Source organism: Chiloscyllium plagiosum, chromosome 3 (assembly GCF_004010195.1).
Source record: "Chiloscyllium plagiosum isolate BGI_BamShark_2017 chromosome 3, ASM401019v2, whole genome shotgun sequence".
Classification (NCBI taxonomy): Eukaryota; Metazoa; Chordata; class Chondrichthyes; order Orectolobiformes; family Hemiscylliidae; genus Chiloscyllium; species Chiloscyllium plagiosum.
The window spans coordinates 88,800,101-88,812,576 of NC_057712.1; the positions used below are offsets into that span (position 1 = coordinate 88,800,101).

General features: G+C 40.3%; 1 protein-coding gene across 1 annotated transcript in view; it reads left to right on the forward strand.

The window, feature by feature from the left end:
• LOC122547230 (NADP-dependent malic enzyme-like) overlaps positions 1-7,609 on the forward strand; it is a 434,918-nt gene extending 427,309 nt beyond the window's left edge. Inside the window, exons 13-14 of the mRNA XM_043685873.1 lie at positions 2,849-2,947; positions 5,858-7,609. Of these exons, the coding sequence (XP_043541808.1) occupies positions 2,849-2,947; positions 5,858-6,025 (267 nt within the window). The 3' untranslated portion in view covers positions 6,026-7,609. The remainder of the gene's footprint in view (positions 1-2,848; positions 2,948-5,857) is intronic.
• Positions 7,610-12,476: the final 4,867 nt, after the last annotated feature.

The window sequence follows — 12,476 nt, forward strand, 5'->3', positions numbered from 1 at the left end:
CCCTCTTTCTCCAGCCTCCAACTCCCTTTTTCCCCTCTACGTTTTGAACCTTTCTCATCAAAACTGAGCTTGTCTGATTTGAACCTGCACTAGAAGCCTTCATTATTGTTGACAGAGTGTCTGAGGGAGAATTTCAAATTGATGCAATTGTTTCTAAGAAAACAAGCTGTTACTTCAGAGCTCTAGAGAAGTTATTCTGGGCTCCAAATGCTGACTCAGTTTTTCTCTGTACAGATGCTGCTAGACCTGCTGGGTTTCTCCAGCAGTTTATGCTTTTATTTTGAAATTCCAGCATCTCTAGTGTTTTGCAACTTAAGAATAGTTGCTTCAGTGAGAATCCTTGCCACAGCAGCTACTGTTGAACAGCTATAAACAGTCCCCCGGTCAATCTGTGAAATGTTTTTTTTGTGACTCATTACTTGGCCTGGTTTTAAGTTTTGATGCCCTACAGAGTTTTATTGCTCATAGTTGCTTGCTTCTCTTTTTTTTCATTAATAAGTAGTAGCTCATAAATCTTTAATAATTTCTGTGTCTTTGCCTGAGTGAGTGCTGGCAATAAAATTGTTTACTTTTTAAGGGACATTATTTCTCATGCCAACCATTTTATACATTGAAGAATATATTTATTGAATTGGCAGCAACACCTCCCTCTCTCTTTTAAATTCAAACTCCGAAGCGGGACAAGGATTAACCTGACTCACCCGGTGTGCGTGATATAATTAAGGAGAGTGGAGCCAGCTATATAACTTGTGTGCTGCATGGCCGCCTAATGAAAAGTCATCACCCTGTCAGTAATGCTATGTTAGATCTGATAGTTTGTATGAAAACAAATGTGTAACTTTCACATTCGCTATTGCATTATTAGCACACCCATTTGGTGGTCCTCATATTTCCATTCATTATTCAGTGCAGATGTTATTTTCAGAGATACTTCCTGCAGCAATTTGGGCCAAAGTGATTGTGACAAAGCTGTTTTGAAGCAGCCTTTCCCTTTGAAACTGCAGTGAAGCATTTTGGATCTTCCACTTTTTCTCCCTCAGTCATTTCTTTTCTTTTTTAAAGGCTTTGTTTCCTTGTCCTTTCTTTCACCTTGTGTTTCCTGTATGTTTGAAGATAATATTGTCAATTTACCATCATGACATGTTTATCAAGAACACCCTGAAAGTACAGACCGCTGGAGTGTGTTTGCATGAATGGTCAAGGGTTCACTGTCATTAATAAGCCCAGTATGTGCCTGATGAATTGCAAATATTCAGGTCGAAATGAAGCAAATGTAACACTTTTTTTTTAAAAAAGGTTTAAGGTATTGCTATCTTTTGATCTTATGCTATGTTACTGTAACTTCAGTGGGATTTCCCTTTACGTTGAGCTGTTTAACTGGGTAAACCCCACAGTTTTGCCATAGTGAGCACTGAAAGAAGCTGCTTATTTTTAACATTTTGTTGACATTAGCAGGATAAGATAAATGTTTTCAACAGGGTTTCAGAAAATTGATGAAATTGGGGCTGAGGTTGGTTAGGAGCGGGGGAGTAAATTTCTTTTAAGACAACACGGTGCACGGAGCTAGAAATTGTCAGGCATTTAACATCCCAGAATGAACAGAGAATGATTGAGCCTGGCATCTCTTTGGAAAATATAGCCATCCCTCGGTCTTTCAGGGGAGAGGCAAGTCAAGGACTGGGACTGTTCAGTGCTCAGATACAGGAATTGAGAGTTCTGTCAGTATTTGCGCTGGGACATGCCACACTACATATTTAATAAACCTGTTTGGATGTGGTGTGACCCACCTCTGGGACAGTTCAAACTTGAATCCTAATCTTCTGCATCAAAACCAAGGACACCATCCGAAGACCCCTTCTGTTTTATTTATGTATGCTTGGCTGAGAGACAAGACTTGCAACAACTTGTTGAAAGAAATACACAGAAAGGAATGCATTTCTAGATTGACAGTTTTTTTTCATAGATCTATTTTGTTTAGTTATACATAATAATGTGGTGTTAAGTGCTTGCAGTTCTTGCTATTGATCTGTTACAGGTCTTGTTGATTGACATCTTTGTAAAGTTGTTATAACAGCAATCTTTGTTATAAGAGAATGTGAGGAATGGCAGTTTTTGTAAGTATTTGCACACCTGCTATAGAGCTCATTGTTCCACTTGAGGTAATGGGTGCATAAATGCTATGAGTTGACATCAATGGTATGAGGAACCCTTGGGGGCTCAATGGAAGAATGTGGAATTTGGATGGACGGATTAAATGGATGATATGAAATTCATGGGATGGGTGCAGAACATCCTTTGCCTTGGAAATACTGAGGGATCATTGGGATTGGATGGGATATCATCAGTCCTCATGGAGGGTATGATGGACGTTTGGGTTTGGGGGTGGAAATAAAAGGATTGAGGACACAAGCATGTCATTCTGAAATCAATGTTCAGAAAGTTCCCACGCATGCACTGTCTCATGCATCCTGTCAATGACTGTGAACTGAGTGCAAGAGAATCTGCTCCAACTGCAAGGAAACCATGTGAGGAATTGGGAAAGGATTATGAGGAGATGTTAATCCATTTGGGGCTGGTCAGGATCAGAATCCCAAAACATATAGGCCCACTCCCTACTCCTCCCCCTCCTTCTGTTGCAAGAAGTTGAGGTCACAGGGAAATGTAGCAGCACTCCTGCAATTGGGCCCATCCCCACCAATTTAAAAGGCCCATAGTTTCCACAACTTTGCAAAATTCCAGGGCAAGCAATCAAGAAATATAATTATTGCCTTATCAAGAGCATTGTTTTATTTGAAAAATGTTGCAGAAAGTCAGATCTTCCATATGAGTTTTTGCTCTTGTATTCCAGACTATAGTTGAGCAGGTACTTGAGGAGCATTTGGCTGAAGGTCGCTTGTATCCTCCACTGGACACCATCAGAGCTACGTCCCTAGCGGTGGCTGTGAAGGTAATGACTTTTTTCTTCCTGTTAATTTTACCTGTTTTTCAGTTGAAACCTGCATATTTCATTTGTTCTAATCAATATAAATTTTTGAGAGACTCCAATATGAAAACTACTGACACTAGCAAGACACACCAGGTTATTTTCTCTACACTGATTTGATTTTATTAAGATTCCAATTCCTATCTTCTATAAACAGACACAATTATTCAAAGCTATCAGGGTTAAAGGGCAGGATAATTGGGTGCAGATAAGGGTGAGGAGGCAGAGGGAAGAGGGGAAATGAGCAGCGAAGGTAGGTGCAGGAGAAAGGACACAAGGAACGCTGTGAGAGTGAGGAACAAGACAGAGTTGAGGCAGCGAAGTCCATGAGATGAAAGGGAATTGAAGAACAGGAAGAGCTCGATTGTTGGTACACAAATCCTCAAGGTGGCAGGGCAAGTTAACAAAGCAATTAATAAAGCAAGTGGGTTCCTGGACATTATAAATAGAAACATAGAAGTACAAAAGCCAGGGTGTTAAGTTAAGTGATTTAAGAAAAGTAAACACACTAGTTTAATCCCAGCTGGAGTATTGTATTCAGCTCTGGGTCCCAGACTTTAGGAAGGATATGATGAATTTAGAGGGAAAGCGGAAGAGACTTACAAGAATGGTTCCAGAGATTGGTAGTTGGAGGGGGAGATTATCATGACATGGATAGACTGAAGAGCTTATAGTTGCTCTTTAAGTCTGAGAGAGTTTGATGAAGGTCTTTAAAATGATGCTGGATTGGGATCGATTTAATAAATACTAACATTTTCCAGTGGCTGAGAGGCTGTTTCCAGAGGATGATGCTCTCACCAGTTTACAGTTTGAGTGACAAAAGAACCGTGTGCAATATGAGACTCTTATACAACAAGTGCATCCATTCCAAAGGAGGAGAGAGAGAATTAGTCAGAAGTGTTGACACGAAGTCAGTATTGTGTGACCTCCCTCTTGGTTAAATTATTCTACAAATGCAGAATGTGGAAGGAACAAGTTGTCATTAGTAGAAGTAAATGATGAATGATTATTTGATGATGAGCAACATTAAAGAGGGTGTGGTGTCCAATATGCTGCTGATGTCGTGAGAGGAAAACAGGAAGTACATAAAAGCCCTAGTGAAAAATTAGAATGTTTATCTTACAAGGGTGAGATATGTTGCCACTGTTAAATCGAGTCATTTGTAGAGATTATAGACAGCCTGTGAACTCGCAGCCATACTTAGACTTAAGGATGTGGTAGGGAACAGTGAGCAGACAGGGAAACTCTGGTGAGGCCTAGCTAAACAAGATGGAGTCGAAATTTGTGGAACCAGGCATCCACCAATCAGTGACAGGGTAGTGATTGCGTGTGGGAGAAGTGTTGGAATGCATTTTGTTTATGCCTGACAAGGAGCCGGTATAAAGAAGGAGCATTGGGTGAGATGGAATGTTGTTCAGGAACCAGATAACTCACTTCATAATTTGTGAGCAAAATACCTAAACCTGTAAGTTCCAGGAAATCAGAACAGGATATCAAAATACTCTCAAGACAGGCAGCATCTACGGAGGGAAAAAACATCAAAAGGCAGAATCTTCCCAGCCCCTGAACAACATGGGCAGTGGCAAATCAATTGAGGAAATATGGTGAGATCAGAAATGAGATTCTTTGAATTGAATAAAAAGCTCAGATTCTGCTGCTGAGTTCTGAATAGCAAGACCAGAATCTCACTAGTGAGTGGTCAAAGTGTTACATGTATTATTATGCCAATTAGTACGTAATCTAGCCTTATTAATGTGCAGTTTCCTATTCTCCCACCCGCTGGAAAGAAACTAGATGTTGACAATGTCCAAGCTTAAGATCAGAGTGACTCCAGTTCACTGCATACTCCTTCAGGTCTCTATCTTGGTCAGTAGTCAACACATCATACGGAGAAAGTGAGGACTGCAGATGCTGGAGATCAGAGCTGAAAAATGTGTTGCTGGAAAAGCACAGCAGGTCAGGCAGCATCCAAGATGCAGGAGAATTGACGTTTCGGGCTTATGCCCGAAACGTTGATTCTCCTGCTCCTTGGATGCTGCCTGACCTGCTGCGCTTTTCCAGCAACACATTTTTTAGACCACATTATACGGCACGCTCCATGTGCAGCAGCTGCCTCCAGACTTCATGAGCTTGTATTTGCAGTTAAGTGTCAGGCATGCCGCCTATGTGCCCTTAGGAGTATTTTGTTTCTGTTGCTCTCTGATTGTTTAACGCTGCGTAGGGCACCTCTTGACTGGCACCTGACCTGCTGCATGGTTGAGTTTTAAAGCTGATGCATGCATTCTGGGATGGTGAGTACTTTACCAACTCTGAGCAGAAGATAGCACAAGTGACGTGCCAGCAGGGTGTGGTGCACAGCTAATGAGGCATTGCAGAAAATGGGCTGAGAACCCGTCAGGTTGCCAACAATCTCTCCAAAATCGGAACTGATTGCTGGTAAAATATAGCTGCATGTTCGCAATTAACTGAAAGATATTGCCCCAAAACATTATCTGTGCTTTTTTTCCTCCACTAGTATTAGTGGACCTGCTGGGTATTTTCTGCTTTTCTTAATGGTGTCAGAATTGCAGTTTCTGCAATAGTTTGTATTTATAAAATGTCTGATTTGCTTCCCTGTAGGATCAACTATAGATGAAATATGCTTTTATTAAGGCATTTCCTGCTGAGATAAATATGGAATGCATATTTAGAATATTTCCCAGCTGATTATATCAATGGTATGGGAATAACTGTGAAATCTACCTTTTGTACAAATTGAATTATTCTTAAAGCTGTAGATGACAATGCAGTTGTAGTTTAGAAATAATTGAACGTCTTCAAGAATAAAATGACTTTAACCTAGCTGCAGGACTCATGTGTTACTTTTCTTAACAGATTGCTGAATATGCATTTAGAAATGGAATGGCGTCTCTGTACCCAGAACCTGAAGACAAAGCGGCTTTTATCAGCTCCCTGGTTTACAACACTGACTACGATGATTTTCGAATTGATTCCTACTCCTGGCCCGAAGAAGCCTCAATGATTCAAACATTGACAAAATAAAAGCAGTTTGCTTAGAGTCCATGCATTAAGTAGAGGCACTCCATCAGTTTAAAAGATACAGAAAATTAATCATTAGATTTGTTATAAATTTCGGAATTTTACACATGTTTTAGGGTTTAATTTTGCTGCAACTAAATATTTCTTTACCCGCTATCCAAAGTAGTCTTTTCAATTCTAGACGTCTGTGTTACGGATGTAGCTGGCAGCCCAATGTCTGTAAGATTCACTCATGGCACTAATTCACTGGCAAATGGAGAGTATTAAATGTGACCTACACTGAAATCCTTGCTTCTGCTCAGTTTGCTGCTGGTAAGATTGGGAATGGGTTGCCTGTCATTTTAATGCATATTTAACAGCATTTCTGCAGGTGCTTTCACGAGGGAGGTACACCGAGGACACTTAAAAGCAAACAGGTGATTGGACCATTCTATTCCTTCTCCAAACAGGATGACTCATTTTAAGGGCACATGCTCAGGTCCTTCTTACATATTCAGATCCGGTGCTGATAGCTTTAACTTGGATGCTAAGTGTTGGGGGAAGCAAGGGTGACCTTTCTGCCAAGTCAGATGCATTACTGAAACCCAAATAAGAAAAGCCAATAAGAACACCTCCGGCTTCTCCCAACCCCTCTGTTCACAACTCTCCTGCCATCTTACCCACTTAATGTGGCTGAGCACTGTTTCTGCAGGTCCCGAACAATGGCCTCCTTATTGGCCAATCTTCTTGGCAAGCAAGCATTTCCTGGCTGTTAGAAATGGGAAATAGGCAAACAGCTTGCTCATGAGGCCCACGTGTTCAAATTGACCAAGACTTAGATCGCCTGCAGTCAGATTTCTGGATGCCTTTCTGTACAGAAATTAAAATAGAGCCCACTCTTTTTCTGATTAAATACTTTGAATGTTAGGTAACTACAAAAATGTAATGACAATCATAGCAATAAAAATTACTTTCTAATACTAAATGTAAGGGAATATGTTATAAGGAATCAGTGACTGCTATTGGAATTTCTTTTCTAGTCACACAAACTATATTTGTTTACATGCAGTGTGACACTGATTTTCTTTCTTTGGGATATATTGATGGACACAGTGGCAAACATAGACAATGATATCCATATCAAGTCAAACTCTTCTCTGTTGTAAAAATGTTACTGGAAATCAAATGCCCCACAAGTTCTTTTTCTTCCAAAACAACATGAATGTGATTGACTATTTGATAAGGAGCTGTTTCTTTCTCGTATTGAACATGATGTGACTTTCACTGGCACTTTTGCTAAAGTAATTAACTTGAATTTCAAGAGGTTTAGTATGAGATTCTTCAGCATTAAATTTGAGCATCAGATGGTGGAAAATTCAGGACAGCTGACAATTGTGCTTATCAAACGCAATATTTGGATATTATGTTGCAGCTTTGGGCTTTCAAACTTCATCCTACCCAAGTTTCAATCACTTGAAGATTTCCCATGTCTCTTGAACTGTCATGGTGCTGTTCCAAATTTAATAATGATCAAAAGGGTACTGTATTTCAAAAATGCTTGTAATGGTTACAGGTTTCATCAAATCAAAATAAAGTTGCTGGAATGAATGTTTTTTGTTTTGTTTTGTTGCATCAATTCTTTTTTCTCTTCCATATAGATGAGGAATAACCTTTTCACAGAGCGCAATTGAGACTAATACTGGGGGAGATGGCACCAGTATAAGCTGGAGGAGTTGCATCTAGGCAGGACTGGAACTGATGTCCTAGTATTTGCTGCAGCAGTTGAGGAGGATTTAAACAAAAATGGCAGGAGAATGAAAACCTACACAGCGAGACAAGCGAGGGAAACTAGGGCAAAAGCAAAAGACAATGGTAACGAGCAAAGTGATGGACAAAGTATTCAAGGGCACGAAACCAACTGGGCCACAGTTCAAAATAATATGAATGGGACAAGAATGTTAAAAAAGCAAGACTTTTAAGGCCTTGTGTCTTAATATTTAGAGTACTCACAATAAAGTGGATAAAGGAGTGACCTTATCGGGGTATTAAAGATTATGAGCAATTTTGACATGGTAAAGGACATTCTATGTCCATTAGTTGTGATGTCAGTAACAACGGCCACAGTTTCAAGATTGTCAACAACACAGCTAGGAGTGAGATGAGGAGAAACTACTTTATTCAGTGAGTTGGTAGGATTTTGAATGTGCTGTCTGAGAGTAAGTTGGAGGTTGATTCCACAGGAGGTTCAAAAGAGAGCAGGATAAATATTTGAAATTGATTAATTTCGAGGGCTATGGAGATGGAACTAGAGAATGAGATTAGCTGGGTAGCTCTTGGGAGCTGGCACAGACATGCTAGTTGGAATGACCTCCTTCTGTGCTGTCAAAATTCTAAATTACAGGTTGTTCTAGCATAATGCACATTTCTTCAACACAAGTTGGCTATAATGCGATTGGTGAATTGTGGATGTTGTTTGGATAATGCAAGCTTTCTACTGAATGGCTATGGTGATTTTCCATAATAATCTTTCACAGCACACTTTTCTGTGGTGGTTTTCCATAATGTGATTTTTCTATAGTGAGGTTACAGGAATAGAACTGTTGCATTATTAGTAGAATGATCTGTAGTCCTGCAAGTCGGTATAAATAGGTATGATATGGTTGGAATTACAGAGATTAGGCTGCAGGGTGACCAGGGATAAGAATTGAATATCCAAGTGCTTTTTGTTTTTAGGAATGACAGAGGAAAGTGAGGTGATGTAGCAATGCTGGTCAAAGTAGACATTAACACAATATTGAGGATGGATATCCGTTCTAGTGAAGTGGAATCTATATCGATAGAGTTTAGAACTATCAAGGGGCAGAAAATGATAGCAGGGGTAGCATATAAACCCAAGAAGCATTTTGATAATTTTGGGCAAGTCATTAAACAGGAAATTAGAAACATGTACAATAAAGGTACAGCTGTAATATGAGCAACTTTATCTTGCATATAGATTGGGCAAACCAAATCTGTAACAATGCCATGAGGGGGAATCCCTGGAGAGTGTACATGATGGCTCAATGATCAGTATGTTGGTGTGTGCAATAAGAAAGGAATAATTGGCAATCCAGCTTAACTCCTTAGCGAAGAGTGGCCATCAAATGATAGAATGCATCATTCAAATGGAGAATGACAGGCAGTGTATTGACATGGATAGGGAAGTGGTTGGCAGGCAGGAAACAGGAATAAATGGGTCTTTTTCCTAGTGTGGGATACAGCAGAGATCATTGTGTAGACCCCAGCTATTTACACACAAACATTAATGATTTGGATGAGGGGATTAAATGTGACTAGTGTGCAGACTGCACAAAGTTGGGTGGAGGATGAACCATGAGAAAAACACAATTCTGTGTAGTTTGGGCAATTGAATGAGTGGGCCAGTACATGGCAGATGCAGTATAATGTGGATAAATGTGAGGTTATCCACTTTGGTAGCAAAAACAAGAGGACAGTTTTTTTTCAATCTGAATGGCAATCGATTGGGGAAGGGGAAGGTGCAACACTATCTGAGTGACCTTGTACACCAGTCACTGAAAGTAAGCTTGCAGCTATAGCAGGCGCTGAAGAAAACAAATAATATTTTGGCCTCTGTAGTGACAGCATTTAGTGGAGGAGCAGGAATATCTTGCTGCAATTGTAGAGGGCTTTGGTAAGACCTCATGTGGGATATTGTGTACAGTTTTGGTCTCTTTATCTGAGGAAAGGTTTTCTGACTATGGCAAGAATACAATGAAGGTTTACCAGATTGATTCCTTGGATGGCAGTATGCAGATTGGTTAGGATTATATTTGCTAGAGTTCAGAAAGACTGGGGGATCTCATGGAAACCTACAAAAATCTAACCGGGCTCGACAGGATAAATGCAGGAAGGATGTTCCAGATGACTGGGAATCCATAACATGGGGTCACTGTCTAAGGATACAGTGTAGGCCATTCAGAATTGAGATGAGAAATTTCTTCAGCCAGTGAGCAGTGAATCTACAGAATTCTCCGCCATAGAAAGCAGCTGAGGCCAAATCAATGAATTGCTCATGAACGAGTTAGGTGCAACTCTTAGGGTGAAAGGGATCAAAAGGTATGGGAAAAAGTGGGAAGAGTTCCAAGCTGAATGGTTAGGATAATTATATTGAATGGCTAACCCCTTGGCTAACCTCTATTGGCTAACCCCTTGCAGCAAATTGGAAGAATTGCAGGAACTCAGGAAAAAAGATCTGTGCATTTCTTGTTTACACCTTTTGTCATTTTTGTGGCTCTTTTGCTGAGGTTGTCGGCAGATGCGCAGGCCAACCCCCCCCCACCCTGTTCAATATGCAGTGTATGAAGTGAAAACAGCATTGGTGTTAAGAGCTTTAACCTGCATTTAAATATAGTTAGACCCCAAGAACATAAGAAACAGAAGCAGGACCAGACAGCCCATCAGGCTGCCTGTGCCACTTTGTATGACCGTGGTTGATTGCCTTCATACCAAAAATCTGCAGCAAGTAATTCTCAGACTCAACAATTAACCAAGGACTGGGATACAGATGCATAATATCAATGGATAGACTCCCAATAGGTGATGGGAAAGGATAGACCTGGAGAAGCATTTGTTGATGGACAAAATGAAGTGTGAGAAGTGGCTTAACTCCTAACACTTTACAACTCTAATAGAAATTAGAAACCATAGTCTTGGCTTCTACTGGCCTTGATAAAATTGTGTTGTCCAGTGAAACAAACAGACAATTCTGTTGGTTGCATTTACAATATTAGTGCCTTTGAAGTGGAACCAGTCTGACAATGAATTTTAAATAATCTTTGTGTCATCTAATCACTTTGATATTGTACAAATGATCCTTTGTATTACTCAAACACCTATTGTACATTGTTTTTGGCTGTTAGGATTAACTTGATTGTAAGGGAGGAATGAACCATGAGAAAAATCCAGAGATACTTCTGTGCAGTTTAGGCAGTTGAATGAGGTGGGCCAATACATGGTAGATGCAGTGTTAATTAGTTAATACTGCATTAATTAATGCAATATTAATTAAAGAAGCTCCTATTTAAAATGCTTACTTTGTATGCATTCTCTAGCATAATTGCTAATAGAAATGTGGCTTGGCAAGGCAAGATCGTGTTAATCTAACCAGATTGTTGCAAGCACAGCCAAAATTTAAAGGTTTGCAGTCACTTCCATAGGGTGTCGTTACATTTTAGTGTCTTTTTGAAATCGGGATATTATTATTCTTGTCAGAAGCAGCCATGGATTAGTTGCAGGCCCAGATGAGGCAAAGATTTTCTCCTTTGTTTGACACCAAGTCTGCAAGGTCTCAGAAGCATATGCTCATATCCAGTTAACAGGAGTGGACAGGGGAATCAGTGATCACTCTCTGAGCTCACTCATGATAAATTCAGTGCTGCAAGAGTTATCATGAGGAAAATATGATGAGCTAGATATAATTTTCAGCCTCCTCCTCTTTATCCTGTCAAGAATTTATCAATGACTGAAATTGTCCTGGTCATTCACCGTGTCAATGTGCCTTTACTCTCAGCCTTGCACCATGGACCCACAAGGTATTTAATTATTAATTGGAGAGGATTATTGGATTGGTGTTTCCAAATTGTTATAATGTTTTTTTTGTTCTATTCATCCAAAATCAGAAAATCTGGGCACAAGATTACAGAATTAAAATGTAAATCATCTTAAAAGCAGCTCAAAACTGCCCTGCTAACAAGATGGACCATGATCCATACATGCTTCAATCACCACCTCATTACACTCATTGTCTTCAAGGAGGCTCAAAATTTAAGGGTGATTAGTTTTGAACGTAAGGAGAAGGTAATATGTTTAACAGGTCTTAAATATTTGTTTTGTTTTCAATTTACCATGCAATTGTAATGTTAGTAGTAGCTTGGTAGTGCCACGGCTTAGCTGGTTATGCCACCTGGCCTGGTAAGCATGGGTTCAAATCCCAACGGTGGCAGAAGTGAGTACTGCAGATGCTGGAGATTAGAGTCAAGATTAGAGTGACGCTGGAAATGCACAACAGGTCAGGCAGCTTTCGAGGAGCAGGAAAAATTGACATTTCGGGCAAAAACCCTTCAGCAGGAATGAAGGGCTTTTTGCCCGAAACGTTGATTTTTCCTGCTCCGTCTATGCTGCCTGACCTGCTGTGCTTTTCTAGCACCACTCTAATCTTGACTCTAATCCCAGTGATGAAAATGTGTTGCTGGAAAAGCGCAGCAGGTCAGGCAGCATCCAAGGAGCAGGAGAATCGACGCCCTTCTTATGCCCGAAACGTCGATTTTCCTGCTCCTTGGATGCTGCCTGACCTGCTGCGCTTTTCCATAACACATTTTCAGCTCTGATCGCCAGCATCTGCAGTCCTCACTTTCTCCTCTAATCCCAATGATGCCGACATTATAAGGGGAGCCGATAGCCCAGTGGCATTATCACT